This window comes from Lithobates pipiens, unplaced genomic scaffold (genome assembly GCF_037356315.1).
Source record: "Lithobates pipiens isolate NorthernLeopardFrog02 unplaced genomic scaffold, aLitPip1_a1.2 Scaffold_8, whole genome shotgun sequence".
Classification (NCBI taxonomy): Eukaryota; Metazoa; Chordata; class Amphibia; order Anura; family Ranidae; genus Lithobates; species Lithobates pipiens.
In genome coordinates, this window is record NW_027507903.1 from 296,271,310 (window position 1) to 296,296,860 (window position 25,551).

Genomic DNA, 25,551 nt, shown 5'->3' on the forward strand with positions numbered 1-25,551 from the left:
TGCCTTTGAGGGTGTGATAAGTGGGCAATGTGGTTACAAGACCCCCTCCCTCACAACCATTCTGAAACAGCAATGTGCATATTTCATCAGAAGCCTTCCTTCTATATTTTCCCAGTGTTTCATCAGATTTGGCGACCCGTCACCGTCAGAATTTGTAATGGAAGTGACGTTCTGTCACCGCCATCTTGCTACACCCCGCACTCCTCCACAATAAGGATGCAGTGAGAAGGGGGAAAGTGGACATCTTTTTACACCCACCGGAGTTATGCATTTTACACTTATTTTTAACAGTAAAGTGAATTTATATAGTAAAATTTCACTATAGAAACTCACTTTACTGTTAAACATAAGTGTAAAATGTAAAACTCCGGTGGGTGTAACAAGATGTCCGCTTCCCCCTTCTCAGTGTCATACCTTCCAATGTTCTGATATGGGATTGAGGGACACCTATTAGCAACAGTACTCGGGCATAGGACACACACCCCTGCTGCGCCCCCTTAAAGGAGAATTGTACAAAAAAAAAAAAATGATTGATTAAACCCACAAGTGCTTTTTTTTATCACTACTATTCCTTCATGTTGGCCTTTGGAATTTACAAATGCAGCAATTTAGAAATTGGAAGAAAGGATTAGCACTGGGAAGCACTTTTTGAAAGCGAAATAGTGCATTTTATATACAACTATATATATAAGACCAAAATGAGGGACAAATTAGGAGGAATGAGGCACAGTGTTCCAAATGAGGGACAGTCACTCAAAATCAGAGACAGTTGGGAGCTATGCAGTGTATCCTTATTATAGAGGAGTGCGGGGTGTAGAAAGATGGCGGCGACGGAACGTCACTTCCGTTACACATTCTGACGGGTCGCCTAATCTGACGAAACACCGGGCTCTCAGTTCGCACAGTGTACGCTCCACCCACTGACATCACTTCCGGGCACTTCTAGTGGCTGGGAACTATCTGTTAACCTGACCGCTTTGTGTTGTTGTGCTGGTAGTGATGTACAGCCAGTAATACGGAGCAGGACGGCTATGCGCTCTCTCAGCTACGTCCAGCGGGCAGTGCTGGAGTTCAGTGGCTCGCTCTTCCCGCATGCGCTGTGCCTCGGGGACGCGGACAATGATTCGGTAACCGGGGATAGGGTGTACAGGAAGGTGACTGGTCACATGACTTATGTACTCACCACGCCCCTTTCAATCTCTCCTTCTAGCTGAATGAACTGATCCTGGGAGACACCAGCGGGAAGTTGCATGTATACAAGAATGATGAGAGCAAACCATGGATTACCCGCTGCTGTACTGGCATGGTGAGACCCCCCCCCCCCACTTCTACTTGGACTTCCATTGCTGGCCATAGGCTGTGGGTTTACCAGGTTTGTCCCTGTAAATGATCCAAAACTGGGATGATGAGTTTACAAGTGAACTGTCTAGTGTTTAACCACTTGCTTACTGGGCACTTAAACCCCCCTCAGTCCCAGACCAATTTTCAGCTTTCAGCGCTGATGCACTTTGAATGACAATTGCGCAGCCATACAACACTGTACCCAAATGAAATTTTTATCATTTTTTTCCCACAAATAGAGCTTTCTTTTGGTGGTATTTAATTACAGCTGGGAGTTTTATTTTTTGCTAAACAAACAAAAAAAGATGCAAAAAAAAAAAATCATGTTTAATAGTTTGTTATAAAATTTTGCAAACGGGTAATTTTCCTTCATTGAAGTGCGCTGATGAGGCGGCACTGATAGGCTGCGCTGGTGGGCACTGATAGGCTGCGCTGGTGGGCACTGATAGGCTGCGCTGGTGGGCACTGATAGGCATAGTTAAGGTGGCACCGATGGGCACTGATAGGCATAGTTAAGGCGGCACCGATGGGCACAGATAAGATGGCACGGATGGGTGGCACTAAGGGGCACTGATAGGTACCACTGATAGGTGGCACTGCTGGGCGGCACTGATGGGCACTGGTAGATGACACTGATGGGCACGGATATGTGGCACTGGGGTGCAGCACCTTTGTTGAGGCAGATTGTGGGCACTGCTGGGTGGCACTGTTGGGTGGCACTGTGGGCACTGACAGGGGGCACTTATTTTTTAATCATCTTTAGTGATGAGGGGGCAGGTGGGCACTGGCAGGGCTGGCCGTGATCGGGACTGATGTCCCGATCTCGGCCGCCGGTGGTCGGCTCTTTTGTTTTCTCCTTGCGCTGTCAGCGCGAGGAGGAATAATAGCCGATTACCGGCTCCATTATATCACATGATCAGCTGTCATTGGCTGACAGCTGATCACGTGATAAGGGGTCGGGATCGACCCCTTGCTCTGATCGGTGATAAGGCGAGTCTCATAGACTTGCCGATCACAGAGACGTAGTCCCGGCAAAGGAGATCCGCGCTGTAGCTGTCATTCGGCTGTAGCGCGGGTCTCAAGTGGTTACAATGTTCCATCAGATTTTTGAGTATACTTTTTTATTTCTATTACCCCCGGGTATCTTTAGCTGACATCCTCTTCTCACACAGGGACCTCTCCTGCAGGGGTTCCCAGATTGCAGGGAGTTTCCTTTGTATACAAAGTCTTTAAATCTTTTATAAGCATCACCGTTATACTCATTGTTTTCCCCCTCTTCCTGGTGAATCAATACACAAAACATGCTGAATGTGGCCACCGTAGGCGTGCGCACGAGGTGTGCCTGGGCACACCCTAATCACTGCATGTTGTCTCCTGAGATCTGCTCACAAATGCATCCAAGGAGTGTATAGCCCGCTCTGCCTGTGAAGAAGTTTCACGTGCAGCAGATTATGGGGCTCCTAAGAGCCACTTAATCTGTTAAACTGTCAGCTAATATCATTTCTTGCAGAAAGCAAGGAAAGAGACCAACTCATCGGTGATGTTGGGGGTAGGCAGGGCCAAACGGCTATCAAACACCAGCCAAAGGGATGGGGCGTGGGAGGGCTGCTACATTTGTGTCTCCGTCCCTTTTCTCAAGCAACCCAATCATTGGCTGGTGTTTGATACCTGCTTGGTCCCGCACATCCCCAACATCGCGGCTGAGCTGTGACAGCTGGTCTTTCTTCCAGTAAGCAGTTACATTACATGACAGTTTCACACACTGAGCGGCTCTTGCATGCCTCATTATCTGCTGCATGTGAAACTCCCCCTCTCCTCTGTCAATGCCCGTTAATGCTGCCAGTCAGGGCCCATTAGTGCTGATAATCAGTAGTGCCAGTCAGTGCTGCCAGTTAGTGCCCACCAACGCTGTCAATCAGTGTGGCCTATCGGTGGACATCAATGATGCCAATCAGTGCCGCCTATTAGTGCGGGGATGAGGAGATGAAGTCAGCAGCCAGGCACGCTGTCCATGGTGGGGGGGTTTTAGTATAATGGGTTATCACCACACTACTATTTACAATAAACTACTGAAGGTAAAAGGCCTGCCGCTAAGCACTGTTACTGTTGACAGTATATAGTGTGTGTAAAATATATACACACACACACAAAACACGCCATGGCTGGGTCCTGGAAGGACGCTATACTTCTCCTCTGTTTGGACTGTGGTCAGAGGAAGTGGGTTTATAACAAGACAGGAAGTTGTAGGTGAGTGTGGAGGAGGCTGGATGGTGGTTTTGTGTGCAGTGACAAAAGTGAACGGCAGTGTCCTGCTTGGAAGCCTCCTGGCAGGGGAAGTTACCTGCAGGAAACCCAGACTGTTTAAACTGCTATAGTAGTTCTGGACTCTGCAAGTCTTGAGACTGAGATCTCTTTCTCTTGTTTTGCTCCTGTGAGGCTATTTAAGTTTAATAAACCTCTTTGTGACTGAAAAGCCTGTGATCTAACTGGTTCCCTGAACATATATATCAGGGCTCGACAAAACCCGGTCGCCAGGTCGCATTGGCGACTAGAAATAGCGACCTCGCGCCTGGGGCAGCACAGCTGGGGGTATCCTGTCTCTGTGGACCCCCCCAGCGTGATCGCGTCGGGCCGTTCCGCCGGCGGCCGAAAATTTAGGCCGCGGCTTTGAGGCCTTCTGCGGTCCTATGATTCCTTATGGAATCTGGCGCCCTCTTGTGGTCGTTGTTGGTATGACAAACCAGCAATGCTAATTTCCTCTGCAAAGTTTCCTCTGCCTGTTTTATATTACCTGCATCTTCTTCCCTTTATTTAGAACCCCCTAAACATTATATATATTTTTTATTCTAACACCCTAGAGAATAAAATGGTGGTTGTTGCAATACTGTCTGTCACACCGTATTTGTGCAGCGGCCTTACAAGCGCACTTTTGTTGGGGAAAATAATTTAGTTAATAAAAAAATAAGACAACAGTAAAGTTAGCCCAATTTTTTTTTATATTGTGAAAGATAATGTTACGCCAAGTAAATTGATACCCAACATGTCACGCTTCAAAATTGCACCCGCTCATGGAATGGCGACAAACTTTTACCCTTTAAAATCTCCATAGGCGAACTTTAAAAAAAATCTACAGGTTGCACGTTTTGAGTTACAGAGGAGGTCTGGGGCTAGAATTATTGCTCTTGCTCTACCGATCACGGCGCTACCTCCTATGTGTGGTTCGAACACCGATTTTATATGCGGGCAGGACAGGGCGCGTTTAAAAATTATTATTTTTTCTGCTTATTTTAACTTTTTTTTTTTTTCCATTGTTCTTTTAAAAAAAATGTTGTGTCACTTTTATTCTTATTACAAGGAATGTAAAAATCCCTTGTAATAGAAAAAGCATGACAGGTCCTCTTAAATATGAGATCTGGGGTCAGAGAGACCTCGGATCTCATATTTACACTAAAATGCAATTGAAAAAAAAATTGTCATTTGAAAAAAAAAAAAAAAAAAATGTCCCTCTAAGAGCTATGGGCAATGACTTGGAGACGGGGGGGGGCGGCGACGGCGCTGCTATCTTCCCCTCACTCGTCTCCATGTCAGGCCAGGGACAGGTCCGGATCGCCGTCACGGACCTGGCTCCTAACTTTTTAAGCTGGCTCCTAGATTCCAAGCAAATTTGTCAACCCCTGATATATATATATATCTCTTGTGTGTGTGTGTATTTGAGCTTTGGGGTGCACACCCTAATGCAATAAGTTGCGCAAACCTATGGTACCGAATACCTTCTGACTATTTAGAACGTTCCGTTAGTCCTGGATAATCAGACTTGTGTTGTATAATTGGTATTTGAACTGTCTAGTCTCAACCACTTCAAAACAGGGCACTTATACCTCCCTTCCTGCCCAGTCCAGCTTTCAGCGCTGTCGCATTTTGAATGACAATTGCGCAGTCATGCAACACCTGTACACAACTGAAATTTTTATCCACCCACAAATAGCTTTCTTTTGGTGGTATTTGATCATCACTGGGTTTTCTTTTTCTTCTTTTTTCTTTTTTTTTTTTCTTATCCAAAATGGAAAAAAGTTTACCTTTAGTTCTACTTTAACTGCTTCAATACTGGGCACTTTTACCCCCTTCCTGCCCATGCCAATTTTCAGCTTTCGGCACTGTTGGACTTTCAATGACAATTGCGCGGCCGTGCAAGACAGAGCTTTCTTTTGGTGTTTTTTTTTTTTTTTTTTTGCTGAAAAAAGACCATAAATGTTTGGGGGGGGGGGGGAGTTTTAGAAACACTAGAAAATTTTGTAAATGAGTCATTTTTCTTCTTCACTAATGAGGCACTTTTGGGAAATGAAAGCCAGCACTGATAGGCATCACTGACAACACTGCACACTGACTGGCATCATTGGGCACTGAAGGTTTCCCCTGTGAGGAAATGCCGCCGATCTGCTCTCCTCACCTCACACCCTGTCAGTGTGAGGAGAAGAAAGCCATTAACTGGCATTTCCTTGTTTACATGTGATTAGCTGTGATTGGACATTACTGATCAAATGGGTAAAGAGCCGCGTCACTGACTCTTTACCGAGATTGGGGATGCGGTGTGTCCTGCGCACACTGCACTGATGATCACTGCGCTGTCACTGCCCCCATGGGCGCGCATGCACGACAAGACTGGGAAGATTTCCCAGAACAATAGAACCACCCCGCTGCAGTCACTTCCCTATACAGTGAGTGGGAGGTGGTTAAAATCTTAATTTTTTTATTTTATTTATTTATTAATTTATTTTTTTCCATTTTGGATAGAGTAAGGAAGGATTATCACCCCTGTCAGTTTTTGTGTTGCCATTTGTGCCCCATTGGGAAGATTTCCCTTCACTTCTTGTCCCAAAGGTGTAACAGGAAGTGAGCGGAAATCCTTGAAAATTACATATTACAATTACATAGGTCACCAGAAACAGTGTTGCCATTAGAAGATTTCTCTTCTATTACTTTTCTGCGGACAACCCAAAATTTGGAATGTTCTTTTACTTTCACTGATCACGAGAAACAGGACAAATGGAGAGTGAGAAATTTGTCCAAACGGGGGAACAGACAGCAATAAAAACTGACAGTTGTTCTAATCCCTCTCCACTCTATCCAAAACTAAAGAAAAAGTTTTGCCTTCACTGTAGTCATAAATTAAAGCGGTACTTCAGTAATTTTTTTTTCATTTTTCATATATTAAATCTTCTGCCTTTGTTGTTTTAACTTTTGGATAGTAAAACCTTTTTTTTTTTTTTTTTTTTTCTGCCAGTAAATAGCTTATAAAACCCACTTCCTGTTCTTTGTCTGGTAAAAAAGCCTAGGCTTATGACATCACGCACAGTTCTCACTCTCATGAGTTTGCTAGGAAGGGAGGGGGATGAGTTATAAGAGGGCCAATGATAGCTGCAGAGCTGGAGGTATGCCTCTGTGTAAATCCAGGAAGTGAACAGGCAGCAGCTTCAGCTGCCCACAGTTAAAATGGATACAGCCAGACTCTGTGGAAGGAGATTTCTGCAGCATATTTGGCAAGTACAGAATCACAGTATTTATAAAATAATATGCAAAGTGGTTGGAGGGAAGCTACAGAATGGCAAAGATGTTTTTATTACAGATTATGTGAGCAGACTGCAGTTCCTCTTTAAGGAAACATGACTACATGTAGTAATTCCTGGAATTGATTCCGATAGCTCTTACGTGTGTTGGTCTACTTTTTCTCATTCTTTCAAATTTAAAACTCTTTGCCTGGTTTATATTTCAGCTCACCTGTGTTGGTGTAGGAGATGTTTGCAACAAAGGAAAGGTAAGAGTAAAGAGGAGTGTGTGTGTGTGTGTGTGTGTTTGTTTTTTTTGTCAGTAGAACGCCAGCAAAAATATCAAAATACACATTAGAAGTCAGTTAAAGGGGAGGGCCACCCTGAAAAACAAAAAAATGTTAAAAATTACAAAAAATCTAAAAAAAAAAAAAGGAAAAAATTTTTTTGGTTTTACTTACCAGAAATGCCTGTTGCTAGGCACTTTATCCTAATCTTCCTCTTCCTCCTCCGCGGAGATCTTCTGTCTTCTCTCTTCGTCGTGGCGTCTTCTGGGTAATGAGTCGCGCTGTGTTCTGGGAACTGTGTGTTCCAGAACACAGCGCGTCCCATTCAGAAAGCGCTGCGGGACTCGCGCATGCGCAGTAGCTGCGGGACTCGCGCATGCGCAGTAGGAAACGGGCAGTGAAGCCGTAAGGCTCCGCTGCCTGTTTCCCTTACAAGGGATGGCGGCGCCGGGACCCGAGGGACGGGTCGGCCTCGGGCGGCCCGACATCGCGGGCGCCCTGGACAGGTGAGTATGTTTATTAAGTCAGCAGCTGCAGTGTTTGCAGCTGCTGACTTTTTTTTTTTTTTATAACCGGCCCTCCGCTTTAAAATTTAAAATCAACTTTGATGTTCCGCTTGAAGCAGAACTTTACCCATAACAACTTTATAAATAATCACGTTCTTTAGCAAGGAACACCCATACCTAATTATGCTACCAAAATGAGTGTGTGCGCTGTAAATTGCCTCCAGCATTGGTCCTGTTTCTTCTTGCCAGAGGCTGCCATTTTCCTAAATCCTAGAGCCCCTTAACAGCAGTAAATCCATAAAGTGGCACTAAACCCATCGATTTAGGCCTAGTTCACACCATGGTGCAGAAACATCATTTTTTTCTGAACGCGTTCTGCAAGGGCACAAAAAAACAATTGTTCTCCATGTGCCCTGTTAACACCATAACATGCAGGAACCTGCAATTTGTATGCAGTTTTCTGCATGGGAAAATACTGACGTCACATCAACATTGGTGTCAATAGGACACATAACTGACACGCATGAAAATTGATGTCAACCTGCGTAAAAACTGACTGAAACGTGCATGAAAACTGATGTCTGAAAGTGAAAACTGCACAGTTTTCACCATCAGTTTTCATGCAGGTATGGTGTGAACGAGCCCCTAATGTTTAAAAAAAAAAAAAAAAAAAAAAAAGTTATATTCCGGGATTTCTGTCACATTTGCTTGTGTCCTCAACCAAACTGTGGAACCATTCAATGGCTGGTGTCATAACTGTTCACATGTGCCGCACTATAGGTGTTGCAGATCAAACAGAAGCAGCTTCCTTGCCTGTAAAGAATAGGAGGGTCTAATTCTGCTTTAAAGCCATCCTCTACAACTTTGGCAGTGCCTAAAAATAGCAACTGTCCATGTGCAAAGCAGGGTGAGACAGTGTATTGCTGGATTTTAAATAGTATTGGCACTTTTTTTTATTTTTTTATTTTACATAGCTATGCCTGCAGAAAGGGTCACCCTGAAGTTCTCTAGCAGGACTTAATTTTCTGTCTAAAGTTCAGCTTTAAATCCAGAACCAGTACTTTTTCTGCTGTAAAGATGATTTTAGTCTGGTAGCCAGCATTATTCAGTCCAGTTCCTCTGAGCCCAGCTCATTCTGTACTTGCCCTGTCTTATTACTGGACAGTTAAGAGAATCGGCACAGTGGTGTGCTCATCCCTCTGCCACTCCTATCAACATGTTTCTTCTCGGCTCACGAAGCCCCCTAAATTCTCTTGTCTTGGTGGAATGCTGAGCCATTCTAAGAAGCTAATCTTGGACAGTTTTCGGTAGTGTCAGAGCTTGCTGCCCCTATACAGGATGATAATCCGCCTTGCTCATCAGTAGGAATGGCAGGAGGCAGAAATGAGTTCTGTATTTTCAAAAAATGTTAATGTCTTTCCTGGCAAAACTGTTTAAGATTCGATATCCTAGGCACACTTGGGAGGATGCTGCAGGTAAACACCTGTAGGTGTTTGCCCATCTTGCCTAGAGCAGGTTTCCCTAGTTGACAGTCTCTTGATTCTTTTTACATGTCAGTTTGTTTGGATTTTTTCGTCCGAATTTAATTCAACTCTTCTGTCTATGAATCTAGTATCAAAGGTAATGTTCACCAATGATGACACTACTACATGAAGGCAGTGGTAAACATCTATACAGTTTGGTCAAGAAAACCTGTACTTTGTAAATATGTAGGCTGAAGTTGTCTTCTAAAAATGCTAATTACTTGAGTGGCATAATTATCTAATGGCTTCCATACATTAAGCCAATGATTTTTTTTTGTGACACTACTATATTGTAATGTTATTAAAAATTATATTTTCTTTCCAATCTGCAGCATGTTTTTATTTTTTTTTCTGTAAAATTCAATGCAATATCACAACCTACAGATGTTCTGTACACCCCCAAGTATGTCATTTCCTGCTTGTGTGATTGGCTCACTGATTTCCCAGAAGTAAGTACAAGTCAGATTTTAGGCATCCTCTGCAACAAAAAATGTTATTTTTGAGCTACTCCCAATAGGAAATTGCGTCTAAAGGGATACAGACCCTGTCATTTTCCTCAGATACTGCAAGTGCATCAGCTGATCACTAATGAAAGTCTCTTCCATTCAGGATCAGTATCCAAGACACAATAGAAAACAACAGCTTTTTTTCTTTAGAGCAGAAAAGGTAGAAATCCGCAATAAAAATGACACAGAAAAATAGGGAACGGAGACTTTTAAGGTGCCCGATCAAGATAATGCACTATAGCAGCATAGTATAAAATATAATACATTTTATTCCATACATGAAAAAAAATTACAATCTTCTATAAAGTTTTCACAAAGATGAAAAATCAAATTCTGTCAAAATGTACTGTACAGCGATATTTGCTCAACATGTTTTCCCAAGGCGTCTTTCAGGACAGCACCTGAGAGATAGCGACTCCTCCCTCCTCGTTAGGAAACACCTTCTTCCTCCAGACTTTAAAGGGAGGCGCCTCCCTACCACACATCAGTTATTGTGTTTCCTCCGGCCCGGAGGGAACATCTTCTGGGAGGGAGTCAGTTTCTCTTAGGTGTTCCTGAGGGACAAGGCTTCTTTCCCTTTTTTTCCTCCTTTAGAGACCCGCTGTCCTCCCGACCTATCCAGGCCTCGGCAGCGGTAGCAAGCGGGCTCCTCTTCCCCTCTTGTGCTCGGAGAGAGCTGAAGATTCGGTGGCCCGCACGTTCGTAGGCGTGGCGGCGCGCGTGTGTGCCGCCGCCATATTTTTTTCGGCGGTCGTGCCGGAAGTAACAGAGCGGGTCATCGGGTCGGCTGAAACGTCGTTTCCAGTGTGGACGCAGGGGGGAGGAGGGAGGACAGGAGCTGGTGCCTTTTTCCGCTTCTGGTCCGGTGCAGCTGCATTATTGGAGTCCGGAGGCGGCGTGTAGCCACAAGTGGATTTCTGCACACCTGTAATGGAAGATTCAGCGTCTGCAGCGGTGGGGACAGGCACAGGCACCAGCAAAGCCCAGGTAAGAAGCAGCGGTTAAAGTCTGCCTTCTTTTATTTCCTGGCGCTTGGTCTCGCTCTCTTTCTTTTCTTTCCCCCCTGGTGGCAAGGGGCCTGTCTGGGCACTAGAAGCTGACTGGTTTCTTCTCAGTGCACCTGTGTGGTGATCCCTATCAAGGCTGAGACTGGGTCTCACTAAGGGTTCCCTGTTTTTTTTTCTCTTTTTTTTTGTCTTTTTTTCTCATAGGCTAAGAGCTCTGACCCAAAGAAAAGATGTCCTTCTTGCAGGGCCAAGCTGGGAGAAAATTGGAAGAAAACCCTATGCAGTCCCTGCATTACTTCTTTAGTTAAAGAGGAATCAGCCTCTGTATGTGAGGATCTGGTGGCCTCTGTAAAGAAGGAGCTATACGCCACGATTCAGAATTTTCGTGACTCACTAGCAAACCCGGCTGTTAGTCAGCCTTCCACTTCAGAGTCTTCCCAGGGGTCTCTCTCAATCCTGGTATTGGAATCTCTGCCTGAAGACCCTTCAGATAGGGAAAAGCAGTCCACTGCTCTTTCCGTTAAGGATTCGGAAGAGGAGTTGGAGGATTCTGAGGTAGCCCCCTCTAAATTCAAACTGTCCCTTGAAGAGGTTGATGGGCTCCTTAAAGCCATTCATGCTACACTTGGTTTAAGTGAGGAGAAAAAGGAATTATCACTCCATGACCGCATGTATGCTGGGTTGGATGAGCCTAAAGGCCGAACGTTCCCAGTTCATCCGGTCATCTCTGAGGCCATTAGGAAAGAATGGCAGGATCCAGAGAAAAAGCCCTTTTTCTCCAAAGCCCACAAAAGGCGTTTTCCTTTTGAGGAGGACCCTGCAGCAGTGTGGAACAAGGTGCCCAGACTGGATGCCGCCTTCTCCCAGGTTTCAAGGTCCGCAGATCTGTCCTTTGAGGACATGGGAGTTTTGAAAGATCCGATGGACAAACGCATGGATCTTTTGCTCAAGAGATCATGGCAATCAGTTATGAGCAATTTAAAACCAGCAATGGCCACAACGTGTGTAGCCAGAAATTTAGAATACTGGATTAACCAGTTAAAGTCACATATAGCTGCAGATTCCCCCAAACAGGAAATCTTAGATTCTTTTCCTACCCTGATTACGGCAGTGGCTTATGTTGCAGATGCCTCAGCTGAGGCAATTAAGATATCAGCCAGGTCAGCAGCTCTAACTAATGCCTTATGGCTTAAAACCTGGCCCGGTGACTCTGCATCAAAGAATAAGCTGTGTGGGTTACCCTTTTCAGGGGACCTGCTCTTCGGCCCTGACCTCGATAATATTCTTGACAGGACAGCCGATAAAAAGAGATTCTTCCCGGTCAAAAAGAAAAAGCAGGTACCAAAACGTCTTTTTCGACCTCAAAAAACTCAGGATCAGGACAGGGGGAGAAGGAAAAATTGGTCCGCCCCGAAGCCGAAGGGTAGAGGCGGAATTCTCTTCCGTCCTCCTACACAGGCCGAAAAATCGCAATGACTCGTCTCTGCGGGTGGGCGGAAGACTACAAGAATTTCTTCCGCAGTGGTCAGGGATAACTTCAAATCAGTTTATTCTGACTACTCTCGCGCAGGGTTACTCACTCAAGTTTGCCAACAACCCCCCAAAAAGGTTCCTGATTACCAACACCCCGTGGGACTTGGTAAGGGCCCTGGCCATGGAGTCCTCTCTAGAGGAACTGATGCAACAGGGCGTAGTAGTTCAGGGGCCCCTGCAAGAACAGCAGGAGTGGTTTTACTCCCATGTTTTCCTAGTAAGCAAACCGACAGGAAAATTTCGGTTGATTCTCAACCTGAAACCGTTAAACGAGTCCATAAGGTACAGGAAGTTCAAGATGGACTCAATTTTTTCAGTCAGAAATCTGACGCCAGGATGTTTTATGGGGTCAGTGGATTTAAAAGATGCATACCCACATGTTCCGATCTCTCCCCAGTCTCAAAAGTTCCTCAGGCTGGCGGTGAGGTTGGGGGGTGTGGTTCATCATCTCCAGTTCAGGGCCTTACCCTTCGGCCTGTCGTCATCTCCCCGAATTTTTTACCAAAGTAATGGCAGAAGCTTTAGCGCCGCTGCGACTTCAGGGAATCGCAGTTATTCCTTATCTAGACGATCTGCTGTTTTTTTCGCCCCATCCAGCGAGGTATTGCAGATCAATCTAGGCAGGGCTCGCAGCCATCTGGAGGCGCTGGGGTGGATTTTGAACCTCCAAAAGTCGTTCCTAAACCCATCTCAGGAGATTCGGTTTTTAGGGTATCTAATAAATTCGGTGGATCAAAAAATCTTCCTTCCCTTAGACAAGAAGGACAGAATTTCCAGTGCAGTGTCTTTACTACAGACCAACCAAAATCTGACAGTAAGACAGGTTATGTCAGCTTTGGGGGTTCTAACTTCAACAATGCCAGCAGTCCAGTGGGCAAGAATGCATTTCAGGTGTCTGCAGGCTTTCCTTCTAAAATCTTGGGATCACACAGTGGCATCCCTAGAGGCAGAGGTAAGAGTTTCAACCCAGGCAAAAAGGTCCCTATGGTGGTGGAAAAGACAGGATGTCTTATCGGAAGGGTTAGTCTGGGCTTTTCCAGTCGAGAAAAGACTAACAACCGACGCCAGTTCCTGGGGGTGGGGAGCCCATCTAGGAACACGTTTCACTCGGGTCCTGGGCCAAAGAGGAGGCAATAAGGTCCTCGAGCTGGAGGAAGCTCAAGGCGATTGCCTTGGCTCTGGAGTTGTTTGTTCAGGAGCTTCAGTCCCATCACGTCCAGGTCCTAACAGACAATGCCACGGCGGTGGCTTATTTAAACAGACGGGGGTACAAGAAGCAGGTCGCTTCAGGTACTGGCCATGGAGATTCTTCGGTGGGCGGAAAAACGTTTGTTATCCCTATCTGCAGTCCACCTAAAAGGGGATCTAAACAGGTTAGCGGACTTCCTAAGCAGAAACGCTATTCAGGAAGCAGAATGGTCTCTAAACCCGGAGGTATTCGCAATGATTGCCGGGAAATGGGGTTTTCCAGAGGTGGACCTGTTCGCCTCAAGGGTGAATGCCCAGGTTCCCCAGTTCTTTTCCCTGGACAGTCGCGATGGCTCGCTGGGCACAGATGCGCTAGCTTATCCATGGGAATTTCGTCTTTGCTATGCTTTCCCCCCCATTTCAGTTAATCCTGTTAATTTTAAGAAAAATTCAGAAGGAGAAGGTGCCAGTTATTCTAATCACGCCCTTTTGGCCAAAAAGGGCCTGGTTTTCGACAGTTCTAGGTCTGACAATCAAGCCTTGTTGGCAGCTGCCCCTCAGGCACGATCTGTTGTCGCAGGGCCCAGTAAACCATCCAGGAGTGGCCAGCCTGGTCCTCACGGCCTGGTTTCTGAAAAGCAGCTCCTTAGGAGCAAGGGGTTTTCTAGCCGTTTGATCTCTACCCTTTTGGCAAGTAGGAAAAGGGTTACAGGGGCCATTTATTCTAAGGTTTGGAAGCGTTATAAAACTTGGTGTTTTTCAGCAGCCCAGGTGCCAGGGAGCCTTGTCTCCATCTTGGAGTTTTTTACAAGATGGTGCAGACAAGGGACTAGCAGTTAGTACCCTGAAAGTGCAGGTTGCAGCTCTGACAGTGTTTTTAGAAAGATCTGTGGCCTCAGATCCGCTGGTGATCGGATTCTTTAGAGCCCTTAAAAGATCTAGGCCAGCTCCTATTAAGGTTTTTCCTAGATGGGATTTGTCGGTAGTCCTACAGTCTCTAACAAAGGGTCCTTTTGAGCCTCTTGTGGAGGCTTCCCTTAGGTTTCTCGCATTAAAGACCGTTTTTCTGATTGCCATTGTCTCTGCACGCAGGATCAGTGAGCTAAATGCTCTGTCAGTTAAAGAACCGTATCTATCCATTTTTCCTGACAGTTATTCTTAGAACAGATGCAAAATTCTTACCGAAGGTAGCTTCAGTTCAGAACCGTATACAGGACATAGTACTTCCAACCTTTTGTGTTAACCCCAAAAGAAATAAGGAGACTCTTTTTCCATACATTGGACGTCAGGAGGACTCTGCTGAGTTATCTAGAAAGGACGGACTCCTTCAGACGTTCAGATTCGCTGTTTGTACTTTTCTCAGGAAGAAAAAAGCGTTTCCAAGCTTCTAAAGTTACTTTAGCTAGATGGCTGAAATTGGCTATCTCGGAGGCATAGTCCCAGGCAGGATTATCCCCTCCAGCAGGAATTTGTGCACACTCAACCAGGGCTCTGGCGTCTACATGGGCAGAGAGAGCTGGTGCCACCCCTGAGCAGATCTGCAAAGCGGCGACATGGTCGAGTTTTCACACATTTGTGAAACATTATAGACGACCTCACTTCTGCCAGCGATCAGGCGTTTGGCAGAAAGGTCCTGCAAGCTGTTGTCCCGCCCTAAGGGGTAAGTCTCTGTTATCCTCTCAGGTGCTGTCCTGAAAGACGCCTTGGGAAAAACCAAGTTAGACTTACCGGTAACTTGTTTTCCAGAAGTCTTTCAGGACAGCAACATCCCGCCCTATGGTATTGTATTATGCTACGCTGTGACTAACGTATATGTTTGTGTTCCAGCCGGGGCCGGAGGTTCTCTTCTACAACTGATGTGTGGTAGGGAGGCGCCTCCCTTTAAAGTCTGGAGGAAGAAGGTGTTTCCTAATGAGGAGGGAGGAGTTGCTATCTCTCAGGTGCTGTCCTGAAAGACTTCTGGAAAACAAGTTACCGGTAAGTCTAACTTGGTTTTTTCTAGATTATGGCTTCTTCTTTATAGTTTATTGTGCAAGGTACCCGAATAAATCTTCAGGTCAATATGCATGTACACCTGGCTACAGGACTACCGCCAATAGGATATCAGTGTGTCATAGGAAGAGCATAATGCCAAAGAAAATCTGTTTATTGGACATGTAATGCTATATGCTAGAAAAGTTTCAACTCCTGAACTGTAGTTACTTTGAACAACCACCAGGGAGAACAAGTCAAGTCTCAAACAACCCCAAAACTTGATGCAAGAGAGACATCCAACCAGCAGCTTTGGACATTAGAAAGCAATAAAAGCTCTATGTAGCAGCCATAACGCTGCACAACTCATAGACAAACTCTTTCCCAGGCTGAACAAGTAGGTCTGGTGTAATAGATCTTAATAACACATGGTAGTCAGGGATAGCGCCTGGGTTTGCATCATGGCAGAACTATTACACCACACTTTGTACATATTAATACAATGTCTCTCTTGCATCAAGGTTTGGAGTTGTTTGTGAGACTGGAATTGTTCCCCCTGGTGGTTGATCAAAGTAACTACAGTTCAGAAACCTTTCTAGCAAATGTGACATCTGTTTGTAGAGCTTTATATTTGCATTACCCTTTACCTTTTTAAAAAAAATGATTTGGTCTTTTACTATTCTTTATTACTTTTTCTTTAAGAATCTTGTGGTTGCAGTCAGCGCCGAGGGATGGTTTCATCTGTTTGACTTAAGCTCCAAACTGGATACTACATGGGACTTTATGGGAGAGGAAATGAAAGCCAACTACACTCAGCATCTGCCTGCCAATACAAAGCTTGTTTTGATAAGTGACATAGGTAAAAGCAGACTGACTGAAATGCTATACCTTTTGCTCTATTGATCCACAACTGTATTTGTAGGACCTGACCGTTTTAACTGTCTTTACATTTTATTATTTTAAAATGAAATAAAGGAGCTTACAGTACAAGGTGCGTACAGGGAGCACAGCCTAAGTGCTTAGTATTTGAATTTTTAATCGCTGTATTGCACCAGCCCACCCCACTCCCCTTTGTCCAGTAATCTAGTGACCTTGGAACTGGACTAGCCAGTTGTTTAAATTTCATTACCTTATAAAGTCTCGTTTGTTATTTTTAGAGGAAAAAAAAAAATGTTATACTTAACTGCTCTGTAGCAGTTGGTTTGCACAGCGCAGCCCTGGATCCTCCTCTTCTCGTCTCCCCTTCTGTGCTCCTGGCCCCTCCTTCCTGCCGAGTGCCCCACAGCAAACGGCTTGCTATGGGGGCACTCGAGCTGAGTCGCAGCTCCCTGTGTCCATTGAGACAAGGAGCTCTGCCCCCTCTCTCTCCTAAATTTATGGCTGATTTTGATTAACAGCAGTGGGAGCCAGTGCCGGCACTGCTGGTTCTCAGCCAATCAGGAGGAGCATCTCGGACTGCCAAGGCACTCAAGGACATCGTTGGAGAGAAATGGGGCTCCAGTAATTATTAGGGGGTGCTGGAGGGCGGCTGCTACACACAGATTTCTTTATCTTAATGCATAGACTGCATTAAGATAAAACCTTTTGCCTTTACAACCCCTTTAAAGCTGGCTAATGGAGCGTTATTGAAGGTAACCTGGGCGCAAATGTAGTGAATATTTTGATTCTTTCATAAAGATTGTGTTTTGAAGTGACGTCTCATATTTAGAGCTGTCCATCAAGCCAGCTTATAGCTGTTTAACAGTGGATACTGCTCTATCAAAGCATAAAGCCAATATTCTTTTCCTAACTTTATGTTTGCAGTTCTGCCAATATGCTATATGACTATGTTTTGAGGGTTCAGTAGTTCCCTATATCTTATGTTCAATTTTCTTGTTTAGATGGAGATGGCCGATATGAGCTAGTTTTGGGTTACACTGACCGTGTTGTACGGGCTTTTCGCTGGGAGTGTCCCCCAGATGCTGATCTGTCCTATGGTCAGCTTGTACCTTTGAAAAAATGGCTTCTTGAGGGACAGGTAAGCTTTAGAAACATGTAAATGTTAGTCTGGTTGTCAAACAGAAGTTAATGGCTGCTATTTCGGGTACTGTATGGAATCTTGCCTTCCGAATATTGCAGTCGCCTTTTTTAGGCTCACCACATGTTAGTCTAGCTGTATAATCCCCTTGAGATCTATCAGCAACTATGTAGTGCAAGGGCTTGCCTAATTACATAGAGAGTGATGAAATAGTTTAGATAGGTACACTACATAATTTAAGTAAATCTAAAGGAGATTTTACAAGTATTCTAATATGAACAGTAAGCTTTAGCGTAAACCCGTTCTTCTAGAAATACAGGAGCTGCTGTTGCTCACCTTCTGTAAATACTGGTTACCTGGCTGTCAAATGCTTCAGTGATTTGAGATACTGACTTGAAGTAAGTAAATAGAAAGTCAGAGTGTTTATCACTTCAGATTTACAAACTTGTTTAGTCAGTAAAGCCAGTGGATTCACATGACAGCCAGGGAATTAGTATTTTAAGGAGAGTCCAACAAATGTTTTCCTCCATACATCTTCGATGCAGGTTGTTCTATGAGGATAAATATGAAATTCGATGGTGGAGTTCCAGTGGACGTAGTTTATCTATCTAGATTTTGCTATTGCATTTGATTCTGTACCTCAGAATCAGGGCTGCGTCTAAAGAGTTTCATAATCGATTAGTTTGTTTCAATTTAATTGATTAAAAACTTCTAAAAAAGTTTGGTGTATGTAATGGTCAAAAAAAGACTGTTTGTTTTTGAATATCTATATGCAGTGGTAAATATAATTGCTATAACTAGTTATATGGTTAGGGAACAAAATAACTAATCCACTTTGAGAATAACAGAAGATATAGATATACTACTTTTAGAGGCTGAATCTTGTACACATCATCAAACTCTGAGATCAAATTTTTTTTATTTAAAGAAATAAAAATTAAAGACCTGAAACATGTGAGTGTGTTGTGTTTTTTTTATTTTTTTATTTTTTTTTTATTTTTTTATTTTTTTTTTTGTAAAGCGCTCCGTAAGCTGTTTGGTTCTGTATAATGAATGTTTTGCAAATTTTCAGACAGGACTGTAATATACCGTATATACTCGAGTATAGGCCGAGGCCCACAATTTACCACAAAAAAACTGGGAAACCTATTGACTCGTGTATAAGCCGAGGGTGAGACATCCCTGTGTCCATTCCTGTGTCCCGTCCGTCCCTGTGTCCCGTCCGTCCCTGCCTACCTGTGCCGATCTGCAGCCTCTGTGTGCCATGCTCTCCTCGTCTGACAGACGGCGGCCATTCCTCTGTTCAAAAGCCGCGCCTCCCTGTCTGTGATAGGCAGAACACTCAATTTCCCAGCAGTCAGTGTTCCCCCTATCACGGACATTCTCTCATCCTCGTCCGTAGTATGAGAATGAGCGGATGTCCGTGATAGGCGGAACACTGACTGCTGGGAAATTGAGTGTTCCGCCTATCGCAGACAGGGAGGCGCGGCTTTTGAATAGTAGAATGGCCGCCGTCTGTCTGCTCGACACGCTGATCGGGCAGGCAGACGGCGATGACTCGAGTATAAGCCGAGGGGGGCACTTTCAGCCTCAAAAAAGAGGCTGAAAATCTCGGCTTATACTCGAGTATATACGGTAATATGCATGGCAGACTCCCTTGTCATAGGCAGGTAGCTGGATACGAGCTACCAGCACCTGCTGTCGCTAAGACTTTTAGCAGCAGCTTGCTTTTTGTATCGCCTGTCATGGTGGGGTTAAACAAAAATTAGGCCTTTATAGTACAAAAATAGCAGATAATCACTATACTATAAGGGGATAATTTTATTCTGTGAAACGGGGAAAAAAAATTAGATCTCTCGCAGATATATCTATAGCTCCCAGAAGTAGGATATACAGGGTATTTTAACTTTTAGTCAGAAATAAAGCTATATATATGAAGGCTATTGGAGGGATATAAATCTTTTATATGAACCATTTCAATAAAGGGCATTTTCACCCCCTTCCTGCCCAGGCCAATTTTCAGTTTTCAGCGCTGTAACATTTTGAATGACAATTGCGCTGTCATGTAACACTGTAACCAAATGAAATCTTTATCATTTTTTCCTCACAAATAGAGCTTTCTTTTGGTGGTATTTGATCACCTGTTTTTTATTTGTGCTATAAACAAAAGAAGAGCAACAAGTTTGAAAAAAAACACAATTTTTTTTACTTAACTATCCCAATATCCAAAATTGTGTTACTGTGACATTGCGGTGGACAGATCGGACACACTTGACACTATTTTGGGACCAGTTACATTTGTACAGTGATCAGTGCTATAAAAATACACTGATAACTGTATTAATGTCAATGGCAGGGAAGGAGTTAACCATAGGGGGCGAACAAGGGGTTAAATGTGTTACCTAGGGTGTGATTCTAACTGGGGTGAGAGGACTGACTTGGGGAGGAGATCGAGTGGTGTTCCTATATACTAAGAACACATGATCCGGCTCCTCTACCCTGACAGGACGTGGATCTGTGTGTTTACACAGATTTTAAATCTCTTCCTTCTGGCCAGGACTACATGTCCCATGAGGCATTGCTCCTCACACATTAACAAGCTCTCAGGCACTTACTGACATGAATGGACTGTGTATTGAACTGTATGCGTGCTGCACTGTATTTCCGGGTATGTAAACAAATACATTCTGTGTGCAGGACGACTAATTGGCAGACCAGCTAATTAATAATCTCCTCCCTCCTTCCTCCTCCTTCCTCCTCCTTCCTCCTCCTTCTTCTTCTTCCTCCTCCTCCTTCCTCCTCCTTCTTCCTCCTCCTCCTTCCTCCTCCTCCCTCCTCCTCTTGGGAGTAGTGCCCTCAGCCATTTCCATGCAATCAGCAGTCTTTTTGGTAAATGGACATTTATGCAGAAAGATGTGAAGGAATTTGTCTGGATCAGGAAATGGGCCCAGCAGGCACTGTTACTGGCATAGTGTGAGAGGGGAGCCCATCTGATCGTGTAAAAATGTTACCAACTGGGACCAGTAACCATAACAATTGATAAAAGGATTTAGAGAAATATTTTTGGGGAAGAAATGGGCTTGGACTTTTTAGGCACAACCAAAAGTTTTTATTGAATATAGAAATATATGAACGGGTATATTAAAACTTATTCCAGCGGAAGCAGCCGCCATTGTATTAAATAAACATAGAAAAAGATTTTTGAATATTAAAATCCATAGTAATGGGTCATATACTGATTAGATTTACAACTGTATATAATCCATTTACAACTACATGGAATCTGACAGATATACATACTGTAGCATTGTTGTAATGGATCCAGGAGTACGGCTATATTACAGTGAAGTAATGCAGATTTGAACTTGGCTCTACATGTTACGGACCTTGCGCTTCTTCAGGAGCGCCAGGAAGACGAACAAATGTGGAAATAAGAAAATGATAGATAAAGATGTGTAGATATATTAATCATAATATAATCAATAATAGAAAATAATAAAAACTGTTTCACATAACCCAGGGGTAGTCAGTACAAAGGGCAGCCACGGAGGTAAGACCAGCAAACCTGTTAACTATGGGGGCGTACAAAATATGGTACCTAATAATATATATACCACCAGGTGTATAGATAAAATATGGACAAATTGTCCACTGAGTATTATGCAATGTGTATTACATTTGGAAAATGGGGCTGGGGGGGGGGGGGAGAGAGAAGGCTAATCAGGAAAGGGCACAAAGAAAGGGGGAGAGGAAGGGGCAAAGAAAAAAGGGGTGTTTGAAAAAGGGTGGCAAAGAGTGGGCCAATAATAACGTGTATGATAACTACACTGTGAAAGAAACGCATAGAAAGGCATAATAACCCAATTTCATAGAAAAGTATTACTTGCAATGTAATGTATGGAGTATAAGCTCGCAGCTAAAAACAGGCCAAGAAGGGAAAGCAAAATACAGGGCGGCTGTTGAGGTGTAGGTAGTCCCGTCAAGATAATTTTAAAGTATGGAAATATATAACGCATCAAAGCAGATAGCAAGACGTTGAAAACTTTCTGAATGTCCCACAACCGGGGGGGGCAAAAACAGTTTAACTATGATGGCCTGATAGCAGAAAACCAAATATACTGCTGAGTAATCTGGGGTACCAGGAAAAAAAGAGGAGAAGAATACCATCACTGCAGTTATAAAGCCTCAGAGACCAAAGCAGGCATTCATGTCCTGTTGTCTAACAATACCTTGTCCCAGAGAGCCCCTTGAACACACCAGCCGCCACTGTATTGAACACCAAATGCGTGTAGTAACGTGGAATGCTGAGACAACGTGTATAACATTTGCTCGTCCCTCCCGTAAACTGCAAATTTATATGCATTGTTTCAGCGTTCTATGTTACTACATGCATTTGGTGTTCATTACATTAGCGGCTGAGTTCAAGTCTGCATCAGTTCACTGCAATAGCTGTACTCCTTGAGCCATTGCAACAATGCTATGATATCTATATCTGTCGGATTCCATGTATTTGTAAATCTAATCTGTATTTGACCTATTAATGTGGATTTTAATATGCAAAGAAATGTTTTTCTATGTTTATTTAATTAATTAAAAATATATAGTTTTGTATATCTTGGTTGGTCGTGACTAAAGTCCAAGCCCCCTTTTTTTTTATTTATTTATTTATTTATTTTTATTTTTTCCCCCTCCTCTAAATTCATACTGGATGTGGCACAGGTTTACTTATACAATATCCATAGTGCCATTGTGTGTTAATACAGTTAATATTCAAGTGATTAAAGGAGCCATTAGAGTTCCCACAACAGGGACAAAGAGGGCTGTAGTTTGCATGGTACCTGGCCAGATGAGGGGGGTCAGATAGGATCTATGCAGTATATATGGCTGTGTTAGACAGTCTGAGAGCTTAGGGAAGACCAACTTGCAAGATTCAAGCACACCTTCCCATTCTGTCTTCCAGCTCCCATAAGTCTGCCTCCCAAAGTTTTTTTCAACTGGTATGCTAGTGTTACAACAGCAGCCAATTCTAAAACGTAGAGATAATTGTTATTTTTTTTTTTTTGTTTGTTTTTAAGACTGACCCCATTATTACATCTAAAATATATCATTGTTGCTGGTCGGGAGTAGACGTGTCTTGAGACCACTATTGCAGTATACTTTTGAGAGGTAAACAACTCCTTTGGAAACCCATAACTCTTAATCGGGTATAGGCAAGGATTATCCCATAGAGGGGAAGAAACATTCACTGGTGGAATTTGAAGCTTATGCTATGCCAGACCCCATATCCTACAGTGGTGAAATAGACCCCCACGACCAGGGCAGCCATCAGAAATTTTTGGGCCCCCTACACAGCTTTATGCCTGTCCCCCCCCCCCCCCAAAAAAAAACCTGACCACAAACATTCCCCAGGGCTTGCCCATGGGCCATCCTACCAAACCCGCACACCAGCCACCTCTCCTGTACCCACTCAGCCCCCCCTCAACAATCCGTGATATATATCAGCGCCCCTCCCCAAACACAGACACACCTGTATATATGGCCCCCTCTCGCCAGCCACCCCCTCTATGCCCAATGGATGTATTCATGCATTGCATGAATCTATCTATGGCTGTCGCTGCCACCCCCTATTCAGGCGCCTGAATTACAGCGGCTGGCTGAAATGACAGGCGCCGCTATTGGGTGCCTATCAGGAGGAAAGGACAGGAGATGAGGACGGCAGGAAACGCATGAAGGACCCCACTCATCGCCCTCACTCGCCGCCCCACCAAGACAGGGCAAGTGCCGGGCAGACAGCGAGCGGTCAGGGGTCACACTGGCTGCGTTTTGATGGGCACAGTGGCTGCGTGCGTTTTGTGTGTGTGGGTTTTTTGTTTTTTTTTTTCAAAAATTTTTTTGAGACCCCCCCCCCCCCCCAAAAATTTTTTTTGAGTACCAGCCACCACTGTTCTCACATACATAAACCTGTAAATGCATGAGGCTCTGGTCCCTCCCTGTACACAAACAGCCCCCCTCCCTTTCCCTCACAGCCCCTAGTACCAGCCCGTTTTCACAAAGCTGACGTGGTGCTGAGAAGCTCAGCACAAATCACACAAGGGGTGCACATACACATAGTAGCCAGAGGTGCCAGTAAAGAACTTTTCTGAGCTCAGTGACACAACAATAGCAGAAGCTCTGAAATTGTTTCTGTAATGCATAGCACAGATCCCCTTCACCCGTCCTGCCTTCTTCTGGGCCAGACGGGACCATTACAGTTGTAATGGTTGTACCCCCCTGATGGTGGCCCTGCCCACGTCCACCTAGAGTGGAGGGGTCGCGTAGGTCTCAAAATAGGAGTTGGAAAGGGTGCGTAATCTTGCGAGAGTGGGGGGAGCATATCAGACCAAGTTAACTGTCTTCTTTGTTGATGTGACAGCTGCGCAGCAAGATAGTATAGGTTAAAATCCGGGGATAGATTCTAGGCTTTTAGATATGTTATGGTAGATACTCTGGGGCATGCCAAAGTACGTAGAGAAGCTTGGGCAAGAGTACCATTTTAATTAAATTAATATGTCCCATGACACCCAGGGGGAGCCTTGCCCAGACCTGGGTTTTGGATTTTAAGACTGGAAATAAAGGGTCCAGATTTAATTTAACATAGTCCACAGGGGAGCATGTAATTGACACACCAAGGTGTTTGATGGAGCTGACACGTGTGAGAGGGAGGTCTGCCTGTGCAGACTCTGAAACATTTTAATCTATAAAATAAGGTCTGCTGGATTTGATGAAATTCTATGTACCTAGATTGGAAGCTGGTTGTCTAAAAGAGAGGTCCAGAGTAGTGATAAATGACTGCTTCTCTGGTCTTAAGTTGTGAGTGGTGTGCCCCAGGGTTCTGTCTTGGGGCCAATGCTGTTCAGTTGCTTTTATTGTTATAGAGCAGGGGTCTTCAAACTGTGGCCCTTTGCTAGCATTTATCCATGCCTTGGGGCACTATTCCTTCCAGTGATGTAAAACACTATTCCTCCCATGTATAACAATGACTGGGCACTGCTCCTCTTCCTACTGACCACTAACCCCGAGGCCATGTTTTGAATAATGCTGGGCCTGGTACATTTTCTACCCCCACTGACCACAATCCGGTCCCCCTGATGTTTGGAGGACAACTGACCCTTTTGTTTGGAAAATCTAGAGACCTCTGATATATAGAAGATGGAATTGAGCTCAATTTCAGTGTTTGCTAATGATACCAAATTATGCAGGAAAACTAATTTCATCACAGGATGTAGCATTGGCAGATTATGGTTTAATATTGAGAAATCTAAAGTTGGGTACCAAAATGTGTATGGCAACTCGCACATGACTAGGGGCTCATCGGGGAGAAGCAGTGATGGGAAAGAATCTGTAGTTGCTTGTAGATCACAGCCCATAGCATGAAATGCCAAGCTGCAGCTAACAAAGCTAGCACAATACTATCATGCATTAAAAAGAGTGTGCATTCCAGAGATTAATCCTTCCACCCCTTTACAAAACACTGGCTTTGCCTTATCTTGAATGTGCTTTTGAGTTTTGATCACCAATCCTCCAGGAAAGGTGTTTTAAGTAGAAAACGTTCAGTGACAGTGGAATGGAGAACCTCCTGCTATGAGGATCGATTACAGTTGAGTTTTATCACTGTGGAAAAGAGGCAGTTAGGGGATATGATTACAAAGTAAAAACATATAAAAGGTTACTCCAGTAATGGTAATAAACTGTTTACTCTAATGACCCTTAAGAGAACACATGGCCATGATTTGTGATGAAAAGAATGGAGGTTTAACCCTAAATTGTTGAATGGTTCTTTTAGAGATGTTACAATGTGGGACTGCCTCCCCGGGAAATGGTTGAGCGCTCTTTTTTTATTTGCCTTCCTCAGAATATACAGAGCTATGATAATTTTTGAAGAATACAAATCACAGGCACATACACAGGTTGAACTGGATGGACTTGTGTCATGATCTGTGAAGGAGTTGGCACAAAGAAGTGTGGAGAAGGGAGCGTGGCCTGAAGCTGTTTGAGCTGAAAGGTCATCCTGCTTCTGTTGGAGGTGGGCAGTGAGGCGACTCGCTTGATCTGACGACTCTTGCAAGGTGGTGGGGGGGCATCCTCCAAGC

At 44.2% G+C, this 25,551-nt stretch overlaps 1 protein-coding gene across 3 annotated transcripts in view; it reads left to right on the forward strand.

The window, feature by feature from the left end:
* Nucleotides 1-928: 928 nt before the first annotated feature.
* Nucleotides 929-25,551, forward strand: part of ITFG2 (integrin alpha FG-GAP repeat containing 2) — a 59,912-nt gene continuing 35,289 nt past the window's right edge. For 2 of the 3 annotated variants that reach the window (XM_077472516.1, XM_077472518.1), the window contains exons 1-5: nt 929-1,127; nt 1,211-1,372; nt 7,112-7,153; nt 16,108-16,264; nt 17,286-17,422. In XM_077472516.1, coding sequence (XP_077328642.1) covers nt 1,032-1,127; nt 1,211-1,372; nt 7,112-7,153; nt 16,108-16,264; nt 17,286-17,422 — 594 coding nt within the window. In that variant the 5' untranslated portion in view covers nt 929-1,031. The remainder of the gene's footprint in view (nt 1,128-1,210; nt 1,373-7,111; nt 7,154-16,107; nt 16,265-17,285; nt 17,423-25,551) is intronic. The other variant, XM_077472517.1, reaches the window with a different exon arrangement.